The following is a 21,129-nucleotide window of genomic DNA, read 5'->3' on the forward strand; positions in this document are numbered from 1 at the left end:
TGTTGTCTCCTTCAGAGTCATCACTCTGGGGGGCTGTGTACTTTGTGATCTCAGGCCTGCCCTCCCGCCATGCTTTTCTTCCCACAGGCCCTCGCAGTTGGCCCGTCTGATTATCTTTCCTTCCCCCACCCCGCAGCCTCCTGTGGAACTGAGTGTAGTCTTATGGGTTCTCCCCTCCTCAGTAGTCTCAGCATTTGTGAAAATTCTATGTTTGGGTATTTTTTTAATGCTAGTAATAATGGGAAGGGGATAAAAATCTTGAATAAACAAGAAAACTAATCCAATTTTAAACTACTGCAAAGATTTTTCTGTAAACGTCCCTGTGTTCCAATGAACTGTAGACTAGGACTGACACATTAATCATCTGAATTTCAAAGTAAAACCTAGACTCAGTATTTGTTCCTCTTCCTTCTTCAGGTAGGAAGGCTACCCGGGGCATTTCATCACAGGAGCTAGGGCAGGGGCTTTCAGGTGAGGAGCAGGATGGGGCCTCTGGGGTGTGACTGCTGGGGACAGAGCCACAGGGGGTTACTTTCTTCTCATTCCTAGACTCTAAATTTGCACAAAGCAAAAGAAAAATCAAGGTTTGTGGATTGTGGGGAGATGGAGTAAGGAAGTATAAGGTATCTGACAGCGAGGGGTAAGGAGGAATGAAGTCCCAGACAGAGGAAGGGAAATTCCCAAGCCCAGTCACCTGGGACTATCATTTGTACATACAAGAAGATTCTACAACTTACCAAGGTCATTTAGGTTTGCACCTGTTAGTATTGCAGGTTTTAGACTATGCTGTCAGTGATGTATACATTGATTAAGTCCCAGCTCTGTCCCAGAAACTGTGCTAGTAAAAACGGTAAAGATACGGTTCTGACTTTCAAGGAACTCACGATTTATTTCTATTAGTATTTCCAAAACTAATCATAATAATCACAGAGGTACTTATCAAAGCATGTAGATTCTCTGGCCCTATAGCAAACAGGCTTAGTAGAGCAGAATCTCCAGAGGGGTACCTAGGAATCATTTAATTAGCGGCCCAGGTGATTCTTATGATTAGGAAATTTTGTGAAACATCAATATATAGAATATTTATGTTGAGCCCCTAATGTTTATTTTAGAATGAGGCATTTCATGCTAACGGTGACTATCTAACCCAAGTAAAAGGAAAATAATACACTTTTTAAAACTAAGTGTCATCTTCCTCTATCTTTTATATATACATAAGTCTAAATTAAGGGTTCTCTTGGTTTCTGTTGAAGCCATTGGATCTCTACTAGCTTTAAGGTTATGAGATTGCACATTGGATAATATCTGGTCCATCTGGACCACTTTTTTTAAACATAGACACTGAGCAAAATGTGAAAGGATATGCTTATCATCTTTGCATTACCTTGAAACAGCCTAACTTTTCTAAGGGCAACCTATTTTTTATTCTGTCAGCCGTGAATTCACATCGTATTTTTGTGAATCCATTTATAGTTTTGACATATGAATTGTATTCATTGCCTTAAAATTTAAAGTTTTTTCACTTGACTGAACTCATAAAAGGCTCTTTTATCTGATATCCTAAATTTTATCAAATGTTCTTTTTTCTTCATGGTTTTATTGATATTGACCCTATCCTTCTTTAATCTTTGTTTTCAGAATCAAGTCCCGTGTGTTTTAGTTTATCCATTCAAAAAAAATTCTTTCTTCATTTAGTGCCTTCTTGAGACCTTCTTTATTAGATCATTTCTCCTTTCTTGAGAAAGTATCACAGATATTGCCACACCAAGCAGGATTTCATAAAGGCACGAGGCATAGTATGTTTTGTTTTGGTATCAGTAGCCTGGTTTATAGTGCTCAGCATCTTGGTGATCTTATCAGTATGCAGGGCCACGGTCTTCAGATCATCAGTGACTCCCAGGTCAGTTTCCTGAGTCAAAACCCTCAGTTCTTTTACTGGCTCCTCGTTTACTCAACTATTACATGGTGGGAATTCCTCAAAGCTCTGTCCTAGATTTTCTTCGTCTCTAAACAATACCCTCCAATCCATGGCTCAGTTACAGTGGTGTTTTCCACGTCCTCTCTCCTGAGTTTTAGATAATTATCAAACTCTTCATCTGACATCTTCACTTACATGGTTTTTCAGACATTTTTAACTCAACTGCCCCAACTGAATTTGTTATCTCCTTCAGCCCCAAACCTCTGTCTCTTCCAGGGTTTTTTTTTTTTTTCTCAGAAAGTGGCATGGCAGTCAACCCAGTTCCTCAGGCCAGAGTCTCGGAAGACATACCATAATTCTATCCTCCTTATCCCCTGCAGTTAGTAACTGAGTACTTTAATTCTGCTTCTTAAATTTATCTCAAATCACTGCTCTCCTTTCCATCCCCAGTTCAGGTCACTCTCATCTCTCCTACTCGGCAGATCTTTGTCTTTTTTGGCTCCCCACTTCCAGTTATCCATTCTGCATCCTGCATCAACTGCAGGAATCTGTTTAGAATGTACAAACTGCAGGAATCTGTTTAGAATGTACAAACTTTAATTATTCCTTCCCCTGTCGAAAATCCTTGGTGTGACATATAAAGTCTTGCATGATACGGCCTCTGCCCATTTTGTAGCTTCATCTTGAGACTTTCTCCTTACTGCTGTGTATTTCAGGCTCAGGGGCTCCTGCACTCAGTGTTTCATCTGTCTAAAGTGCTTTTTTGTTTTTCCTGCCCCACCCGTTTTTAGATACTCATTCATCCTTTAAGTCTTTCTTAACCTAAACATTATTTCCTCAGCCTTTTTCTTGATGACTCCCAATCTAGGTGAAGTCCACCTGTTTACCTTTCCCTGTGCTTCCACACAGTCCCTTATGCCTCAGTGAGCTGTTCAGAGTCTGCCTTTGCTCTAACGTATAAGCTCCATAAAGATAGTGACTGTATTGTGTTTTTCCATCATCATGGGTGGATGGAAGAAAATCTTCCTAAATATGGTTTGGGTTTTCCTTAACCAAATTAATTTTCACTTATCTATATTCAGACTCATCTCTCATTGCTGCTAGTCATAAAGATTTGCACCATTCTTCCTACAGTGAATTCTCCTGGCTTGGAATTCTTGACCCAAGTTAGAACTTTGTTTCACAAACTTGCAGATTCCTCTACATACTGACCCTTATAGATCATTTACAAAAATACCAGACCTACAGATCCTCTTCCAGATTAATAACCTGACTCTTTAGACTGAGAATTTCCAAGAATCACCTGTTTTTGTTCATCCTCCTTTTTTCTGTCTAAGCCACTTCTCTGTGACAAAACAATATCCCCAGTCCCATGATGACTAATATTGATGATGAATAATATTTTGAATAGCTTCCATATGCATTTTTATTTTTATTCACTCGCTCACCATTTTGCTTTACCTTTGGTTTTTTTGTTCTGTTTTGTTCCTGCCTTTTCCTTTCTGTCTTTCCCTTTCCTTTTCCTTCGTTTTTCTCCTTGCCTTCCTAGTGTTGACCACTGTGGGCATTGTCAAGCATACCCAGTGGTGGGAATCAAGGGGAAAGAAAACACTAAATCCTAGCGTAGTTGGTATTTGACACTTGTGAGTATCAAAGAAAAGTAAGAAATTCTTAAAAATATATAAATAACAAGTGGTTTTATAGAACTTAGTAATAAGTTGAACAGATAATTCTTTTTCATAAAAAAAATAGCTTTGCTTCCTGCACAGTTTCATTTAAAAGTCCCAGGATTCCTAATGATAATTAATTGGCAGATAAAAAAACATTAATTAGGCCACAGTGTTATAACATTGAAGATGTTTGTAAAGTTGTAATAAAAATAAGTTACCTTTTTCTGCCTTCATGCAGGAAGACCTTGTGTTAGAACATAGCCTTCTTCATCAATGACAAGATAGAGCACATATGCAGTAAATAGAGTATAATGCTCACTTCACTCAGTAAGGCAAGGGTCTGGAGGGTGGAGAAAACTGGCGGAAAATGGAGTCATTATCAGTTGTACTTTGAGTATTACACAGAAGTTCTTTGTAACAATTTTTGTAGCTTGTAATTCTAAAGACATATTTAAATCATATATTCTCCTTTGAAATGTCTTCCTAATAATTAATTTTTAAACTTGGTACCACTTGTTTTATTTTAGATTATTGTCTTTTTCCTCTTGCCCTTTTTAAATTAGGGGGACTACAGGCCATTGCAGAATTATTGCAAGTGGACTGTGAAATGTATGGGCTAACTAATGACCACTACAGTATTACATTAAGACGATATGCTGGGATGGCTTTGACAAACTTGACTTTTGGAGATGTAGCCAACAAGGTATGTTTTATAAGATCTGTTTCTTAAGATATCTCTGGTGTGAGTTAGTTTCATATAAACGACTTTTCGCTGATTTTCTTTTTTCACTTCCCTCCACTTTCACTTTTTTTTTTTTTTAAAGATTTTATTTCTTTATTCGACAGAGATAGAGACAGCCAGCGAGAGAGGGAACACAAGCAGGGTGAGTGGGAGAGGAAGGAGCAGGCTCATTGCAGAAGAGCCTGACGTGGGGCTCGATCCCATAACGCCTGGATCACTCCCTGAGCCGAAGGCAGACGCTTAACCGCTGTGCCGCCCAGGCGCCCCTCCACTTTCACTTTAAACACTGATTTAAAAAAAAACCTGAACTTCACACACCACTGCGTAGTTTTACTCATTAGGTTGTCTTATGCCTAAACAAAGGCAAAAGATGGAACTCAGTAGTGGGTTTATTTAATTGCATTTAAAATACTCTTCCCAGGAATGAGAGCAATAGTCTAAAAATTCTGATGACAGATGTGAGTGTTAAAACCCTTTGCTTATCATTTCTTATCACTTACTCATTTTATTTTTCCAGTTTACTAGGAGAAGAACAGATTACAGACGACTTCCTTTCTGTAATCTGGTTCTGGGGCTTTATGGGTAAATATTAGGATGGTTAAAATGAGACAATTACAACTGGATTTGAAGTTTGTTAGTAAAGAATAAAGCACAGCATCTGGTTGCCTTGTTAGTGACCCTCTGTTCCATTTCTAATTTTACAGGCTACACTCTGCTCTATGAAAGGCTGCATGAGAGCTCTTGTGGCCCAACTAAAATCTGAAAGTGAGGACTTGCAGCAGGTAACAGTTAAAATTTCAGATGTTTGTCTTGGATAGTAGTGGGTTAATATCCTGATTTAGATTAATTTAAACTGTGGCTCAGTATTTAGTGTCTCATGTTTCAATTATGGTTACATTAACACCAGAATAAAGGAAAATAATGATATTGTAGGAATTCTTTTTGGCACTGTATCAGCATTTAGGAGGAATTTCTTTATTAGTACATCTCTGCTCTTACCACTAGCATTAGAAACAAAACAACTGTAAATTATTTTATATTCAAATTATTCTAAAATTAATTTCATTTGCAGGTTATTGCAAGCGTTTTGAGGAATTTGTCTTGGCGAGCAGATGTAAATAGTAAAAAGACATTGCGTGAAGTTGGAAGTGTGAAAGCATTGATGGAATGTGCTCTGGAAGTTAAAAAGGTACCTTTGAAAATATTTAACATTCTAATTTGGATTTCATTTTTGGTTACTTTTTTGCTACTCTTTCCCACCCTTGAGATTCCCTAATTTCTGACCTGCTTATCTCAGCAGTTCTCAGTCTTGTGAAGTATTAAGACGGAACAGCCTGCCCGAAGCAGGCTAGGATAAGTCAGGGTTCAGACCTGACACTACTGGCATCTCGGACCAGGTAACTGTCCGAAGGGCTGACCTGTGCTCTGTAGGCTGTTTAGCGGCATCTTCGGCCTCTGGTCACTGGACACCAGTCCACTTCCCCGCAGTCATGACAGTCACAAATGTCTCCAGTAGTACCACAGGTGCCCCAGAAAGGGGAAGGGAGACAGTTACCCCCAGGGGAGAGTCACTGTGTACATGGTGTCATTGTTACCTCTGTGCTCTCCGCAGTCCTCAGTTTTGATAGTCACCTTATCAAGAGGTGATCAGACCCAAGAATAAGGAATTCCTCAAATAATAATTTGTTTACAAAAGGAAATATCACCAGGTGGCATATCTACTTCAGAGACTAAGCTAATTTAAAAAGAAAAAAATTAAACTTGAAATTTGGGAGGGACTAAGCAGGTCTTCTTAGCTAATCTGAGCTTCCTTTGACCCAGCCAGTCCCACTAGACCCACAGCCTACATTTTTTTCCTTCAAAATTTCCTTTTTAGAAAAGGCAAAGACTTTTAGGTTTTTGTTTATTTGTCTATGTGTTTTTGTGAAACTATTTTATACCTGGAAACCCCAAGAAAATCAACTGAAAAATCATTAGAAATAAGAAAAGTATTCAATTAAAAAAGTGGTTATAATGATAGTATTCAGATATACTTAGGATCTGCACAAAAATGCCTTTAAAAAAACTCTTGAATTGGCAGAACACTTGTATTTCTTGCAGGAAAGAAGATATATGAATGGCCTATAAGCCCTTGAAAAAATACTCAGCATCATTAGTCATCAGGGAAATACAAATTAAGACTACAGTGAGATACCATTACACATATTATATTGGTTAAAATGTAAAAGATTAACCAGGTGTTGTCAAGGATGTTAAGCAGCTGGAACGCTCATGCACTGCTGGTGGGAACGTAAGACGGTATACCACTTTGAAGAACATTTGGCAGTGTTTTAAAGTTAAACATATGCCAGCCACGCCAACCAGCCATTCCAGTCCTAAGTATTTACCTATGAGAAACAAAAACTTCGATTTGCACAAAGTCTTAAACACAGGTGTTCGCAGCAATGCTGTTTGATAGCCAAATTACTAGAAGTAATTCTAATGTCCATCAACAGGTGAATGGTTAAATAAATTATGGGATGTCCACAATGGAATAGTATTTGGCTATTTAAAAAATGAACTATTGATACATGCAACAATCTGTAATGACCGAAACAGATCAGTAGTTGCCTGGGGCTGGGAGTGGATTGCAAGAGGGCACTAGGAAATTTGGGGGGATGATATAAATGTCTGTTATCCTGATCATAGTGATGGCTTCATGGGTATGCTCATACATCAAAAGTGATCGTACTGCACATTTGAAATATGTGCAGTTTATTGTTCTCCAGTTACACCTTGATAAAATTGTACCAGAAAATTAGCATCTACACTTTAACTCCTAATCAAATGTGTATATTTTAGAAAGATTTAATGTGTTTGCATGTATTATGGGAACTCATACTGTTGCTAAGAGTTCATAACTTTGTCTTTCAAGACCTCAAAGATCTTTATACAGATAGTTGCTACAAACTGTGAAACCTGTAATAAAAGATTCCTCCTCCTGAGAAGTGCAAAAGAAGACCATAATAAATGAAAATATATACCTAGTTCTTCTAAAGGAAGAGTAGCAGTTCAAAGATATCCATAAATTCATCTATAAATTTTTTTTATCTATAAATTTTTAATGTAAGCCCCATCTTGAAAAAACTGGCTCAGCAGAAATGTATAATGTCCAATTTTGGTTTGGGCCTGCTTCTGGTTAACAATGTTAGAATTTACTTTTTTCCTCTTTTTCTACGTTCAATGCAATAGTCATTCTGAACATTCTTTTTTTAATTCATCACCTCTTCCTTTTCAGCTTTACTACTAATGACCAGGAGAGTCCGAACTACCTTCCATATCCCCATGCGTTGCATCATTTTAACTCCATTGAGCTGGCTCTTACTTTTCTATACAGAACCTTTCCTTCACTCTGTGCCCCAAGCATTGCTGTTTACTCAAAGCTATTAGTCCCTGGACGCCTGGGTGGGTCAGCTGGTTAAGCATCTGCCTTTGGCTCAGGACATGATCCCAGGGTCCTGGGATGGAGTCTTGCATCAGGCCCCCTGCTCCTCAGGGAGTCTGCTTCTCCCTCTACCCCTCCCCCCTTCTCGTCATCTCTCTTTCATTCTCTCGCTCTCAAATAAAGAAAATCTTAAAAAAAAAAAAAAATAGCCGTTAGTCTCTTACTCCTACCTTCTATCTCCTGAGTATAGAGATGGCTTTTTTGTTTCAGCTATCTTTATAAGAGGCTTAATGTTTTGAAAATTAAGAAAGCAAATAAAAAACCTTTTCTGTTTCTTCTTGTAACTCCTGCAGTGTTTCTCTTTTCTGTAGCAACCGAAACACTGAACAAGTCACTGGCTCCATTCCTTCACTGGTCATACCTACTTCAGTTCCTTCTAATTTTGCTTCTAATAGAATCTAGGTTTATAGTTTAACTGGGCTTTTCTACCTACGCCTATATTTGATACTTTTGGATCACATACCGTATTGAAACGCCTTCCTTTGTTTTTACCACCTGTACTTAAACGTCTAATTATTTCTCCTCTACTTCTAACGATAAAGCTTCTTTGAAACAAACCCCTTTCCTCTACACATAGTCTCGTAGAGAGCAACTTCTGTCTTCCTACCTTTACCTCTCACCTCTGACCTTTGGGCCATTTGTAGTTGAGCTCACTTACACCTCTGAACTGTTGCTGTTTTCTCTGTTCTTGGGATAATTGACTGTCCCATCTTTACCTCAATCACAGTGTAATTAAAAGTGAGCTCTTAACCTTCTCACATCTCGATTGGTGAAAGCACTTCTTCCCTGCCTCCCAGTAAATTGTATTTGCTCCTAGGTTCTCTTAATTTCCTGATGAAGAGAACACAGTGGCTAGCTATTTATTGGGTCAGGCCCAGAGTGTTTGCCCTGACATTCAGGGCCTCCTTTTACCATCTCACCTGACCTAACACTGCTCCCCAGCATGGACTTGAATCTCCTATGTGTCTTCTTTCTATTCTTCAGTCCTCCCTTGCTGATTCCCACGTCCATGCCAGGAGCAACTGTCTTCTCTCTGAATGTACAGGTCTTATCTTCTACAGATCTGCTCTCTCCTCCATGTAATATTTTATTTATTTGATTAAATTCAGGTACCAGTAATCTTAACTTTGTTCATGTATGGTTTTGCATTTTTTTTTCCCGAGTCAACTGTTAGCAGGTATCAGCTTGCCACATTGGTATCCTTTGGAGTGACTAATTGTGATAGGCACAGAGTAGATTTTTTTTTTTTTTTGAAGATTATTTATTTATTTATTTGACAGAGAGACAGTCAGTGAGAGAGGGAACACAGCAGGGGGAGTGGGAGAGGAAGAAGCAGGCTCCTAGCGGAGGAGCCCAATGTGGGGCTCCATCCCAGAACGCCGGGATCACGCCCTGAGCCGAAGGCAGATGCTTAAGGACTGCGCCACCCAGGCGCCCCCAGGCACAGAGTTGATTTTTAATGAATGTTTGTTCCTTGGTTAATTTATAGTAAGAAGAAAAACTGACATCAGGATCATGTCAAGTTTTAACCAAATATCCTTAATTATATACTCAGTGTTTTGTTTTTGTAGCAATTACAGTTTGACAGTTTGCTATGATGTTATATACCAAGGAAGTTCTAATTTTTTTAATTACTTTGTTTCTTTGGGAATTTTAAGAAATTGGAGTTTTTGCAGTATGCTTATTTTTTAATAAGTCATAGTGTTACTTTTGAATTAACCACATATAAGTATATATGTGTGCTTTTTATACAAACAGAATATTATACATACTGCTTTGCAACTTGCTCTTTTATTTAATAATATGTCTTAGACATCTTTCCATATCAGCACGTAGAGGTTTTTTTTTTTTTCTGGTTTCTATTGTCATGCAGATGTTCTCTTCACAATGCACATCATGTTTCATATTCTAATATGAGCTCTTGTAAGATATGTGTGTACATCTAAACACTTAGAATAAAGTTCAGAAAGGTCATTAGTTTAGTATTTTTGTTCTGTTTGTTCTGTGGGGCTGTCGCTTACTCAAGTTTCATTGGGTATTTTATCAGTTTTTCTAAATGGAGAGGGCCTATACTTTGCCCATGAGGGCTGAGCAGCAGGGGAGATAAATAATAACAATAACAATTTATTCAAGAGAAGTAAACATAGAAATTGTAAGAGGCATATTCCAACTCTAATTAGGTGACACATGTTCTGTTTCTCAATAGGAGTCAACCCTGAAAAGCGTATTGAGTGCCTTATGGAACTTGTCAGCACATTGCACTGAGAATAAAGCTGATATATGTGCTGTGGATGGTGCGCTTGCATTTCTGGTCGGCACCCTCACCTACCGAAGCCAGACAAATACTTTAGCCATTATTGAAAGTGGAGGTGGGATATTACGGAACGTGTCCAGCTTGATAGCTACAAATGAGGACCACAGGTAAATACAGCATTTTATATTACTTTTAAATGAGTTAGTGTAGAATTCATACCCTCAAAAAGACCCAGTTGTAAGCAGTGTTTTGTGTAATTGTGCAAGTGCTAAGCCAGATTATAATACAGTGAAAAGATAACTATTAATTCCTACCTTGTTAGTATATTTATTCTAATAAAAGTTTATAGTATAAAGATGGGTAGAAATAAACAGATGACAATTGAGAGGTATAACCCATATGAAGGGAAAAAAATTAAAGTCATGAATACTACAGAGAACAAAATCCCATTGTATGTTAGTATGGCATAAGGGAATATAAGGTTTATAAAAAAGTAAACCTATAGGTATGATCCAGAGAATCCAGTAGTTTTTTTTTTTTTTTAAGATTTATTTATTTATTTGAGAGAGAGAGCTGGGGGAGGGGCAAGCAGAGAGGGAGAGAATCTGAAGCAGACTTCCTGCTAAGTGTGGAGCCCTTCAGGGGGCTTGATCCCAGGACCCTGAGATCATGACCTGAGTCGAAATTAAGAGTCGACATTTAACCGAAGCAACTGAGCCACCTGACACCCCCAGTGGTTCACATTTTTTTAATGGTGTCTTAATATCAATAATCTTAATATTATTTAGCCAACAGCCATTCATCTAGGGGTATGAAACCTAAGAAACTATCTCAGATATAAGCACACATTTTTAGTACTTGGGCTCTCTGTTTTGTCAGCAAACATATGGGTATCTTGGGGCGCCTGGGTGGCTCATTCGGTTAAGCGTCTGACTTGATTTCGGCTCAGTTCATCATATCATGGTCATGAGGTCAAGCCCCGAGTTGGGCTCCATGATGGGTGTGGAGCCTGCTTGAGATTCTTTCTCCCCGCCCCCCCACTCTCAAAAAATATGTACATATGGGTATTTTTACAGCATATTTATTTATTTTTTATCCAGTATTGCCTCTCATTTTCAGAAAGACTATGAGGTACTTTTAATAACAGAACTTGTAAAGAATGTGAACATCTTCTCTTTAGGTCTTTGATGCACAGACAAGCCTTATAGCCCTCTCTGCTATGCAAAGAAGACCTCTTAAACTCAGTGAACACTCAGGTGTCTGCTGGACTTCTGAGAGAAGATTGTCGTGTTAGAGCTCATTGTACATCCTTGCCAATCAGTTTTAAAGCCCTCTAAAGTTGAATATACTATCATTAAACTTAAGTTTACCGTGCATTAAATAAACTGTAGCTCATTCAAGTCCCAAAGTTCATTATGCTAACTCTCAACCCTTGTTTTAATAGTTACCTTTAAATTTTCAAGACCTTTCATTAGAAGTAACAACTACACACACAGTTTGACAGAGCACAATTCTAAGGGGGATGGGATTATCACAAAATCAATCCAGGAGCATAGGGGTTACTCTAAAAAGTCAGTTTGCCAGTCTAGGAGCTTACAGTGTGCTCCCTGACTACATAAAGATCAATCGATCAATTTTTCTGCCTCTTCCAAGATGTCTTAGTAGTCAACATTGTGGAACCCATCCATAGATTAAGTTACCACAAAGTCCCTGTTCAGCATAAGATTTTATGATACATTCATTGGGGAACTCTCTCATCATGTAAATCAAATATATCTGCTCAGGAATTATTTTAAAGAGAGTGTGAGTGAGGGGAGGGCCAGAGGGAGAGAGCAAGAGAATCCTCGAGCAGACTCCCTGCTGAGTGGCTAGCCTAACACAGGGCTTTATCCCAAGACCCTGAGATCATGACCTGAGCTGAAATCAAGAGTTGGATGCTCAACTAACTGAGCCACCCAGGTGCCCCAGGAAAAAATGTAAAAGCTATTGGGTCAGGGGCACCTGGCTTGTTCAATTGATTAAGCATCTGCTTTCGGCTCAGGTCATGATCTCAGAGTCCTGGGATTGAGCCCCACATCAGGCTCTCTGCTTGGCGGGGAGCCTGCTTCTCCCTCTCCCTCTGCCTGCTGCTCCCCCTACTTAGGGCTCTCTTTCTCTGCCAAATAAATAAATAAATAAAATCTTAAAAAAAAAAAAAAAGCTATTGGATCAGAATAGGAAATGCAGAACAGTTTAAAATTAACACTTTTACTTCTTTTAGTCTGACAGATGAATATTTTTAAACAATAAACATTAAATGAAGTAGGAACAAAAGGAGATGTGAAATGCTTGAAATTTGTAGTATTATTTGGGGGCAGTTTTATTATGCCTATTAATAAGTTTTAGTAGTTATCTTTAGATTTAAATTTGTTCTCTAACCTTATTATTTGTCATAATAAGGAGATTTTTACCTTAATTTTGGGATCTCTTATTTTTATTTCAGGCAAATCCTAAGAGAGAACAACTGCCTACAAACCTTATTACAACACTTGAAATCTCACAGTTTGACAATAGTCAGTAATGCATGTGGCACTTTGTGGAATCTCTCAGCAAGAAATCCTAAAGACCAGGAAGCATTATGGGACATGGGGGCAGTCAGCATGCTCAAGAACCTCATTCATTCGAAGCACAAAATGATTGCTATGGGAAGCGCTGCAGCTTTAAGGAATCTCATGGCAAATAGACCTGCAAAGTATAAGGATGCCAATATTATGTCTCCTGGTTCAAGCTTGCCATCTCTTCATGTCAGAAAACAAAAAGCCCTAGAAGCAGAATTGGATGCTCAGCATTTATCAGAAACTTTTGACAACATTGACAATTTAAGTCCCAAGGCATCTCATCGTAATAAGCAACGACACAAGCAAAGTCTCTATAGTGACTATGGTTTTGACACCAATCGACATGATGATAACAGGTCAGACAATTTTAATGCTGGAAACATGACTGTCCTTTCACCGTATTTAAATACTACAGTGTTGCCCAGCTCTTCTTCGTCAAGAGGAAGTTTAGACAGTTCTCGTTCTGAAAAAGATAGAAGTTTGGAGAGAGAACGAGGAATTAGCCTAGGCAACTACCACCCAGCGACGGAAAATCCAGGCACTTCTTCAAAGCGAGGTTTGCAGATTTCCACCACTGCAGCCCAGATTGCCAAAGTCATGGAAGAAGTATCAGCCATTCACACCTCCCAGGAAGACAGAAGTTCTGGGTCTACCACCGAGTTACACTGTGGGACAGACGAGAGGAATGCACTAAGAAGAAGCTCTACTGCCCACACACATGCAAGCACTTACAACTTCAGTAAGTCAGAAAATTCAAATAGGACATGTCCTTTGCCTTATGCTAAATTGGAATATAAGAGATCTTCAAATGATAGTTTAAATAGTGTCAGTAGTAGTGATGGTTACGGTAAAAGAGGTCAGATGAAGCCTTCCATTGAATCCTATTCTGAGGACGATGAAAGTAAATTTTGCAGCTATGGTCAATATCCAGCTGACCTAGCCCATAAAATACATAGTGCAAATCATATGGATGACAATGACGGAGAACTAGATACACCAATAAACTATAGTCTTAAATATTCAGATGAGCAGTTGAACTCCGGAAGGCAAAGCCCTTCACAGAATGAGAGATGGGCAAGACCCAAACATATAATAGAAGACGAAATAAAACAAAGTGAGCAAAGACAATCAAGAAGTCAAGGCACAACATACCCCGTGTATACCGAGAGCACAGATGATAAACACCTCAAGTTCCAACCACATTTTGGACAGCAGGAGTGTGTTTCCCCCTATAGGTCAGGAGGAGCCAGTGGTTCAGAAACAAATCGAGTAGGTTCTAATCATGGAATTAATCAAAACGTAAACCAGTCTTTGTGTCAAGAAGATGACTATGAAGATGATAAGCCAACCAACTATAGTGAACGTTACTCCGAGGAAGAGCAACATGAGGAAGAAGAAAGACCAACAAATTATAGCATAAAATATAATGAAGAAAAACATCATGTGGATCAGCCTATTGATTATAGTTTAAAATATGCCACAGACATTACTTCTTCACAGAAACCACCATTTTCATTCTCAAAGAATCCATCTGGACAGAGCACTAAAACCGAACACATCTCTTCAAGCAGTGAGAATACATCCACACCTTCGTCTAATGCCAAGAGGCAGAATCAGCACCATCCAAGTTCAGCACAAAGCAGAAATGGTCAGACCCCAAAAGCCACCTCCTGCAAAGTTCCCTCTATCAACCAAGAAACAATACAGACTTACTGCGTAGAGGATACACCGATTTGTTTTTCTCGTTGCAGTTCATTATCCTCTTTGTCTTCAGCTGAAGATGAAATAGGATGTGATCAGGCAACACAGGAAACAGATTCTGCTAATACTCTACAAATAGCAGAAATCAAAGAAAACAGCGGGACTAGAACAACAGAAGATTCTGTGAGTGAAGTCCCAACAGTATCACAGCACATTAGAACCAAATCCAGCAGACTTCAGGCTTCTGGTTTATCTGCAGAATCAACCAGGCATAAAGCTGTTGAATTTTCTTCAGGGGCCAAATCTCCATCAAAAAGTGGGGCTCAGACACCTAAAAGCCCACCGGAGCAGTATGTCCAGGAGACCCCACTCATGTTTAGCCGGTGTACTTCAGTCAGTTCACTCGATAGCTTTGAGAGTCGTTCAATTGCCAGCTCCGTTCAGAGTGAACCCTGCAGTGGAATGGTGAGTGGCATTATAAGCCCCAGTGACCTTCCAGATAGCCCTGGACAAACCATGCCACCAAGCCGAAGTAAGACCCCTCCCCCTCCTCCTCAGAGTGTTCAAACTAAGCGAGAGGTACCTAAAAACAAAGCCCCTACTGCGGAAAAGCGAGAGAGTGGACCTAAGCAAGCTGCTGTAAACGCTGCGGTACAGAGAGTCCAGGTTCTCCCAGATGCTGACACTCTATTACATTTTGCCACAGAAAGTACTCCAGATGGATTTTCTTGTTCATCTAGCCTGAGTGCTCTGAGCCTCGATGAGCCATTTATACAGAAAGATGTGGAATTAAGAATAATGCCTCCAGTTCAGGAAAATGACAATGGGAATGAAACTGAATCCGAGCAGCCTGAAGAAGCAAATGAAAACCAGGAAAAAGAGACAGAAAAACCTACTGATTCTGAAAAAGATCTCTTAGATGACTCAGATGATGATGATACTGAAATACTAGAAGAATGTATTATTTCTGCCATGCCAACAAAATCTTCACGCAAAGCCAAAAAACCAGCCCAGACTGCTTCCAAATTACCTCCACCTGTGGCAAGGAAACCAAGTCAGCTCCCTGTGTACAAACTTCTTCCATCACAAAACAGGTTACAAGCGCAAAAGCATGTTAGTTTTACGCCGGGAGATGACATGCCGCGGGTATACTGTGTAGAAGGGACACCTATAAACTTCTCCACAGCTACGTCTTTAAGTGATCTAACGATAGAATCTCCCCCAAATGAGTTAGCTGCTGGAGAAGGGGTTAGAGCAGCGGCACAGGCAAGGGAATTCGAAAAACGAGATACCATTCCTACAGAAGGCAGAAGTACAGATGAGGCTCAGAGAGGAAAAACCCCGTCTGTAACTATACCCGAGCTGGATGACAGTAAAACAGAAGAAGGTGATATTCTCGCAGAATGCATTAATTCTGCTATGCCCAAAGGGAAAAGTCACAAGCCTTTTCGTGTGAAAAAGATAATGGACCAGGTCCAGCAAGCATCTATGTCTTCATCTGGAGCTAACAAGAATCAGTTAGATGGTAAGAAAAAGAAACCTACTTCACCAGTAAAACCTATGCCACAAAATACTGAATATAGGACACGTGTAAGAAAAAATACAGACTCAAAAAATAATGTAAATGCTGAAAGGACTTTCTCAGACAACAAAGATTCAAAGAAACAGAACTTGAAAAATAATGCCAAGGACTTCAATGATAAGCTACCAAATAATGACGATCGCGTCAGAGGAAGTTTTACTTTTGATTCACCTCATCACTACACGCCTATTGAAGGGACTCCGTACTGTTTTTCACGAAATGATTCTTTGAGTTCTCTAGATTTTGATGATGATGATGTTGACCTTTCCAGGGAAAAGGCTGAATTAAGAAAGGGGAAAGAAAATAAGGAATCCGAAGCTAAAGTTACCAGCCACACAGAACTAACCTCTAACCAACAATCAGCTAATAAAACACAGGCTGTTACAAAACATCCAATAAATCGAGGTCAGTCCAAACCCATGCTGCAGAAGCAATCCACTTTTCCACAGTCATCCAAAGACATACCAGACAGAGGAGCAGCAACTGATGAGAAATTACAGAATTTTGCTCTTGAAAATACTCCAGTGTGCTTTTCTCGAAACTCCTCTCTAAGTTCTCTTAGTGACATTGATCAAGAAAACAACAATAACAAAGCAAATGAACCTATCAAAGAGACAGAGCCCCCTGACTCACAGGGAGAACCAAGTAAACCTCAGGCATCAGGTTACGCTCCTAAATCATTTCACGTTGAAGATACCCCTGTTTGTTTCTCAAGAAACAGTTCTCTCAGTTCTCTCAGTATTGATTCTGAAGATGACCTGTTGCAGGAATGTATAAGTTCTGCAATGCCGAAAAAGAAAAAGCCTTCAAGACTTAAGGGTGATAATGAAAAGCATAGTCCCAGGAATATGAGTGGCATATTAGCAGAAGATTTGACACTCGATTTGAAAGATATACAGAGACCAGATTCAGAACATGGTTTATCCCCGGATTCAGAAAATTTTGATTGGAAAGCTATTCAAGAAGGTGCAAATTCCATAGTAAGTAGTTTACATCAAGCTGCCGCTGCTGCCTGTTTATCTAGACAAGCTTCATCTGACTCAGATTCCATCCTTTCACTGAAATCAGGAATCTCTCTGGGATCTCCATTTCATCTTACACCTGATCAAGAGGAAAAGCCCTTTACCAGTAATAAGGGCCCACGAATTCTAAAACCTGGGGAGAAGAGTACATTGGAAACTAAAAAGATAGAATCTGAAAATAAAGGAATCAAAGGAGGGAAGAAAGTTTATAAAAGTTTAATTACTGGAAAAGTTCGATCTCATTCAGAGGTTTCAAGCCAAATGAAACAGCCCCTTCAAGCAAACATGCCTTCAATCTCTCGAGGCAGGACAATGATTCATATTCCAGGAGTTCGAAATAGCTCTTCAAGTACAAGTCCAGTTTCTAAAAAAGGCCCACCCCTTAAGACTCCAGCCTCCAAAAGCCCTAGCGAAGGTCAGACAGCCACCACTTCTCCTAGAGGAGCCAAGCCATCAGTGAAGTCAGAATTAAGCCCTGTAACCAGGCAGACATCCCAACCAGCTGGGGCAAATAAAGGGCCTTCTAGATCAGGATCTAGAGATTCCACTCCTTCAAGACCTGCCCAACAACCGTTAAGTAGACCCATGCAGTCTCCAGGGCGAAACTCAATTTCTCCTGGTAGAAATGGAATAAGTCCTCCTAACAAATTATCTCAGTTGCCAAGGACTTCATCCCCTAGTACCGCTTCGACTAAGTCCTCGGGTTCTGGGAAGATGTCATACACATCTCCAGGCAGACAGATGAGCCAGCAGAACCTTACCAAACAACCAGGCTTATCCAAGAATGGCAGTAGTATCCCAAGAAGTGAGTCTGCCTCCAAAGGACTAAATCAGGTGAATAATAGCAATGGACCCAATAAAAAGGTGGAACTTTCTAGAATGTCCTCAACTAAATCAAGTGGAAGTGAATCTGATAGGTCAGAGAGACCTGTATTAGTACGCCAGTCAACTTTCATCAAAGAAGCTCCAAGCCCAACCCTAAGGAGAAAATTGGAGGAATCTGCTTCATTTGAATCTCTTTCTCCATCTTCTAGACCAGATTCTCCCACTAGGTCCCAGGCACAGACTCCAGTTTTAAGTCCTTCCCTTCCTGATATGTCTCTGTCCACACATTCGTCTGTTCAGTCTGGTGGATGGCGAAAACTCCCACCTAATCTCAGTCCCACCATAGAGTATAATGATGGAAGACCAGCAAAGCGCCATGATATAGCACGCTCCCATTCTGAAAGTCCTTCTAGACTTCCGATTAATAGGTCAGGAACCTGGAAACGTGAGCACAGCAAACATTCATCATCCCTTCCTCGAGTAAGCACTTGGAGAAGAACTGGAAGTTCATCTTCAATTCTTTCTGCTTCATCAGAATCCAGTGAAAAGGCGAAAAGTGAGGATGAAAAACATGTGAACTCTATTTCAGGAACCAAACAAACTAAAGAAAACCAAGTATCCACAAAAGGAACATGGAGAAAAATAAAAGAAAGTGAGATTTCTCCCACAAATAGTACCTCTCAGACCACTTCCTTAGGTGCTGCAAATGGTGCTGAATCAAAGACTCTAATTTATCAAATGGCACCTGCTGTTTCTAAAACAGAGGATGTTTGGGTGAGAATTGAGGACTGTCCCATTAACAACCCTAGATCCGGAAGATCTCCAACAGGAAATACTCCCCCTGTGATCGACACTGTTTCAGAAAAGGGAAATCCAAACGTTAAAGATGCAAAAGATAATCAGGGAAAACAAAATGTGGGTAATGGCAGTGCTCCCGTACGCACCATGGGTTTGGAAAACCGCCTGAACTCCTTTATTCAGGTAGATGGCCCAGACCAAAAAGGAACTGAGGCAAAACCGGGACAAAGTAACCCTGTCCCTGCATCAGAGGCTAATGGAAGTTCTGTAGCTGAGCGCACACCGTTCAGTTCTAGCGGCTCAAGCAAGCACAGCTCACCTAGTGGGACTGTTGCTGCCAGAGTGACCCCTTTCAATTACAACCCGAGCCCTCGGAAGAGCAGTGCAGATAGCACTTCAGCACGGCCGTCTCAGATCCCGACACCAGTGAGCAACAACGCAAAGAAACGAGATTCAAAAACTGACAGCACAGAATCCAGTGGAACTCAAAGTCCTAAGCGCCATTCTGGGTCTTACCTTGTGACATCTGTGTAAAAGAGCTGGAATGATGAAACTCAGAAAATTATGTGTTAATTACAACTGCTATGTAGAAATTTTGTTTCAAATGAAACTTTAGAAGACTGAAAAATTGTGTAAATAGGTTTGATTGTTAGAGAGTTTTTGTTCTGGAAGCCATATTTGATAGTATACTTTGTCTTCACTGGTCATATTTTGGGAGGCACTCTTGATAGTTAGGAAGAAAATGGTAAAGCCAAGTATATTTGTACATATGTTTTACATGTATTTAAGTAGCATCCCATCCCATCATCCTTTAATTACTGCTTGTCTTAAAATAACGAACACTACAGATAGAGGATATGATATATTGCTGTTCTCAATCATTTCTAGATTATAAACTGACTAAACATCAGGGAGAAATTGGTATTTATGCAAAAAACCATTCTGTTTTAGTCCTTGTGAGTCCATCTAACATCATAATTAATCATGTGGCTGTGAAATTCACAGTAATATGGTTCCCGATGAACAAGTTTACCCAGCCTGCTTTGCTTTACTGCATGAATGAAACCGATGGTTCAATTTCAGAAGTAATGATTAACAGTTCTGTGGTCACATTATGTGCATATAGATAGCTATGGTGTAACAATTTACACTATTTTGTGCTCAAAACAAACAAAAAAACCACAACAAAAAATCTGTGTAATTGTAAAACATTGAATGAAGCTATTTTACCTGAACTAGATTTTATCTGAAAGTAGGTAGAATTTTGCTATGCTGTAACTTGTTGTATATTCTGGTATTTGAGGTGAGATGGCTGCTCTTTTATTAATGAGACATGAATCGTGTCTCAACAGAAACTAAATGAACATTTCAGAATAAATTATTGCTGTATGTAAACTATTACTGAAATTGGTATTTGTTTGAAGGGTCTTATTTCATGTTTGTATTAATAATTTTCAAAAAGGCCTCTTTTAAAAGCTTATATAAATTTTTTCTTCAAATTCTATGCATTAAGAGTAAAATTCCTCTTACTGTAATAAAAACAATTGAAGCTAACTGTTGGCATTTAACCATTCCATGCATTGGCACTTAACCATTCCTGAAGCTTGCTTTTTCTTAAATGAGATTAGCTTAGCACTCCTGATGTTTAATATTTTTTCTTGCTCCACTGGAGTTGATTTGAAATAAATTCATGTAATAGCAGTGTGAACTACCTAGCACAGGACTAGACATAGAACATACTAGGCCCACATAGAATATTTCCTTTCTCTTAATAGAATTCTCGACTTGAAAAATTAACTGATTATTCTTAGGTGTAAGTAGTCTCTTCCAGCCCTGTCTTGGAATGTAACTGTCTTGTCCTTCATCTACCCTCTGTTGCTACTGGGCCCGGAATGAACACCTTTTATCACCCTGTATGTTAGGGCAAAATCCCAGCAGCTAATTGTAATCAGCATTTTGCCATGCTCAGAAAATGCAAATCACATGGAACTGCAAAGGTAGCTTTAATACCATTAAGGTATGCAAAAGACTATTTAAAAACCCCTGCCCGTTAAGGAAAACTTAGTTTTTGGTGGGTAGAGTTGTGGGGTACATGTTCAAGTGCCCCCTTCCTCTCAGAGCAGGGAGATCCTCCTTGAAGGAGAGAAGGAAGATAAACCGATACACGTATTAACAGGTAATTTAATGTATCTTCCCAGAATTTGTCCTAGATGATGAGACGGTGAGAATGATAAGTGCTCACATATTTGTTGAATAAATGAAACTTTACTTTTAATGATAAAATTCATGCGCTCTGCATTTGGGGAAGGGAAAAGATACTTAGGTATGATGGGGCACTGGGGAAAGGGGTTGAGAAGGAGTAAACACATCTATTTGATGCCCTTGAAATCACATGTGGTTATTTACCCCTTACCTGTGTTTATCAATGCCAGTAAATACTCCAAAGCCCATACTCTTTCCACTGTACCACTTTGTAAACACCTCCGTTTACTTTGGAATATATCAACATTTAAATTTTTGTCATTTTATCTGAATG

At 39.4% G+C, this 21,129-nt stretch overlaps 1 protein-coding gene across 10 annotated transcripts in view; it reads left to right on the forward strand.

Moving 5' to 3' along the window:
* APC (APC regulator of WNT signaling pathway) overlaps positions 1–20,876 on the forward strand; it is a 121,879-nt gene extending 101,003 nt beyond the window's left edge. For 4 of the 10 annotated variants that reach the window (XM_019799606.2, XM_034656614.1, XM_011224905.3 and 1 more), the window contains 5 exons: positions 4,152–4,291; positions 5,035–5,112; positions 5,403–5,519; positions 10,021–10,235; positions 12,551–20,876. In XM_019799606.2, the coding sequence (XP_019655165.1) occupies positions 4,152–4,291; positions 5,035–5,112; positions 5,403–5,519; positions 10,021–10,235; positions 12,551–19,127 (7,127 nt within the window). In that variant the 3' untranslated portion in view covers positions 19,128–20,876. Of the gene's footprint in view, positions 1–417; positions 472–4,151; positions 4,292–5,034; positions 5,113–5,402; positions 5,520–10,020; positions 10,236–12,550 lie in introns of all 10 variants that reach the window. The other 6 variants (XM_019799602.2, XM_019799608.2, XM_019799607.2 and 3 more) reach the window with 2 other exon arrangements.
* The last annotated feature ends 253 nt before the right edge of the window (positions 20,877–21,129 follow it).

The sequence above is a fragment of the Ailuropoda melanoleuca genome, chromosome 3, assembly GCF_002007445.2.
Source record: "Ailuropoda melanoleuca isolate Jingjing chromosome 3, ASM200744v2, whole genome shotgun sequence".
Classification (NCBI taxonomy): domain Eukaryota; kingdom Metazoa; phylum Chordata; class Mammalia; order Carnivora; family Ursidae; genus Ailuropoda; species Ailuropoda melanoleuca.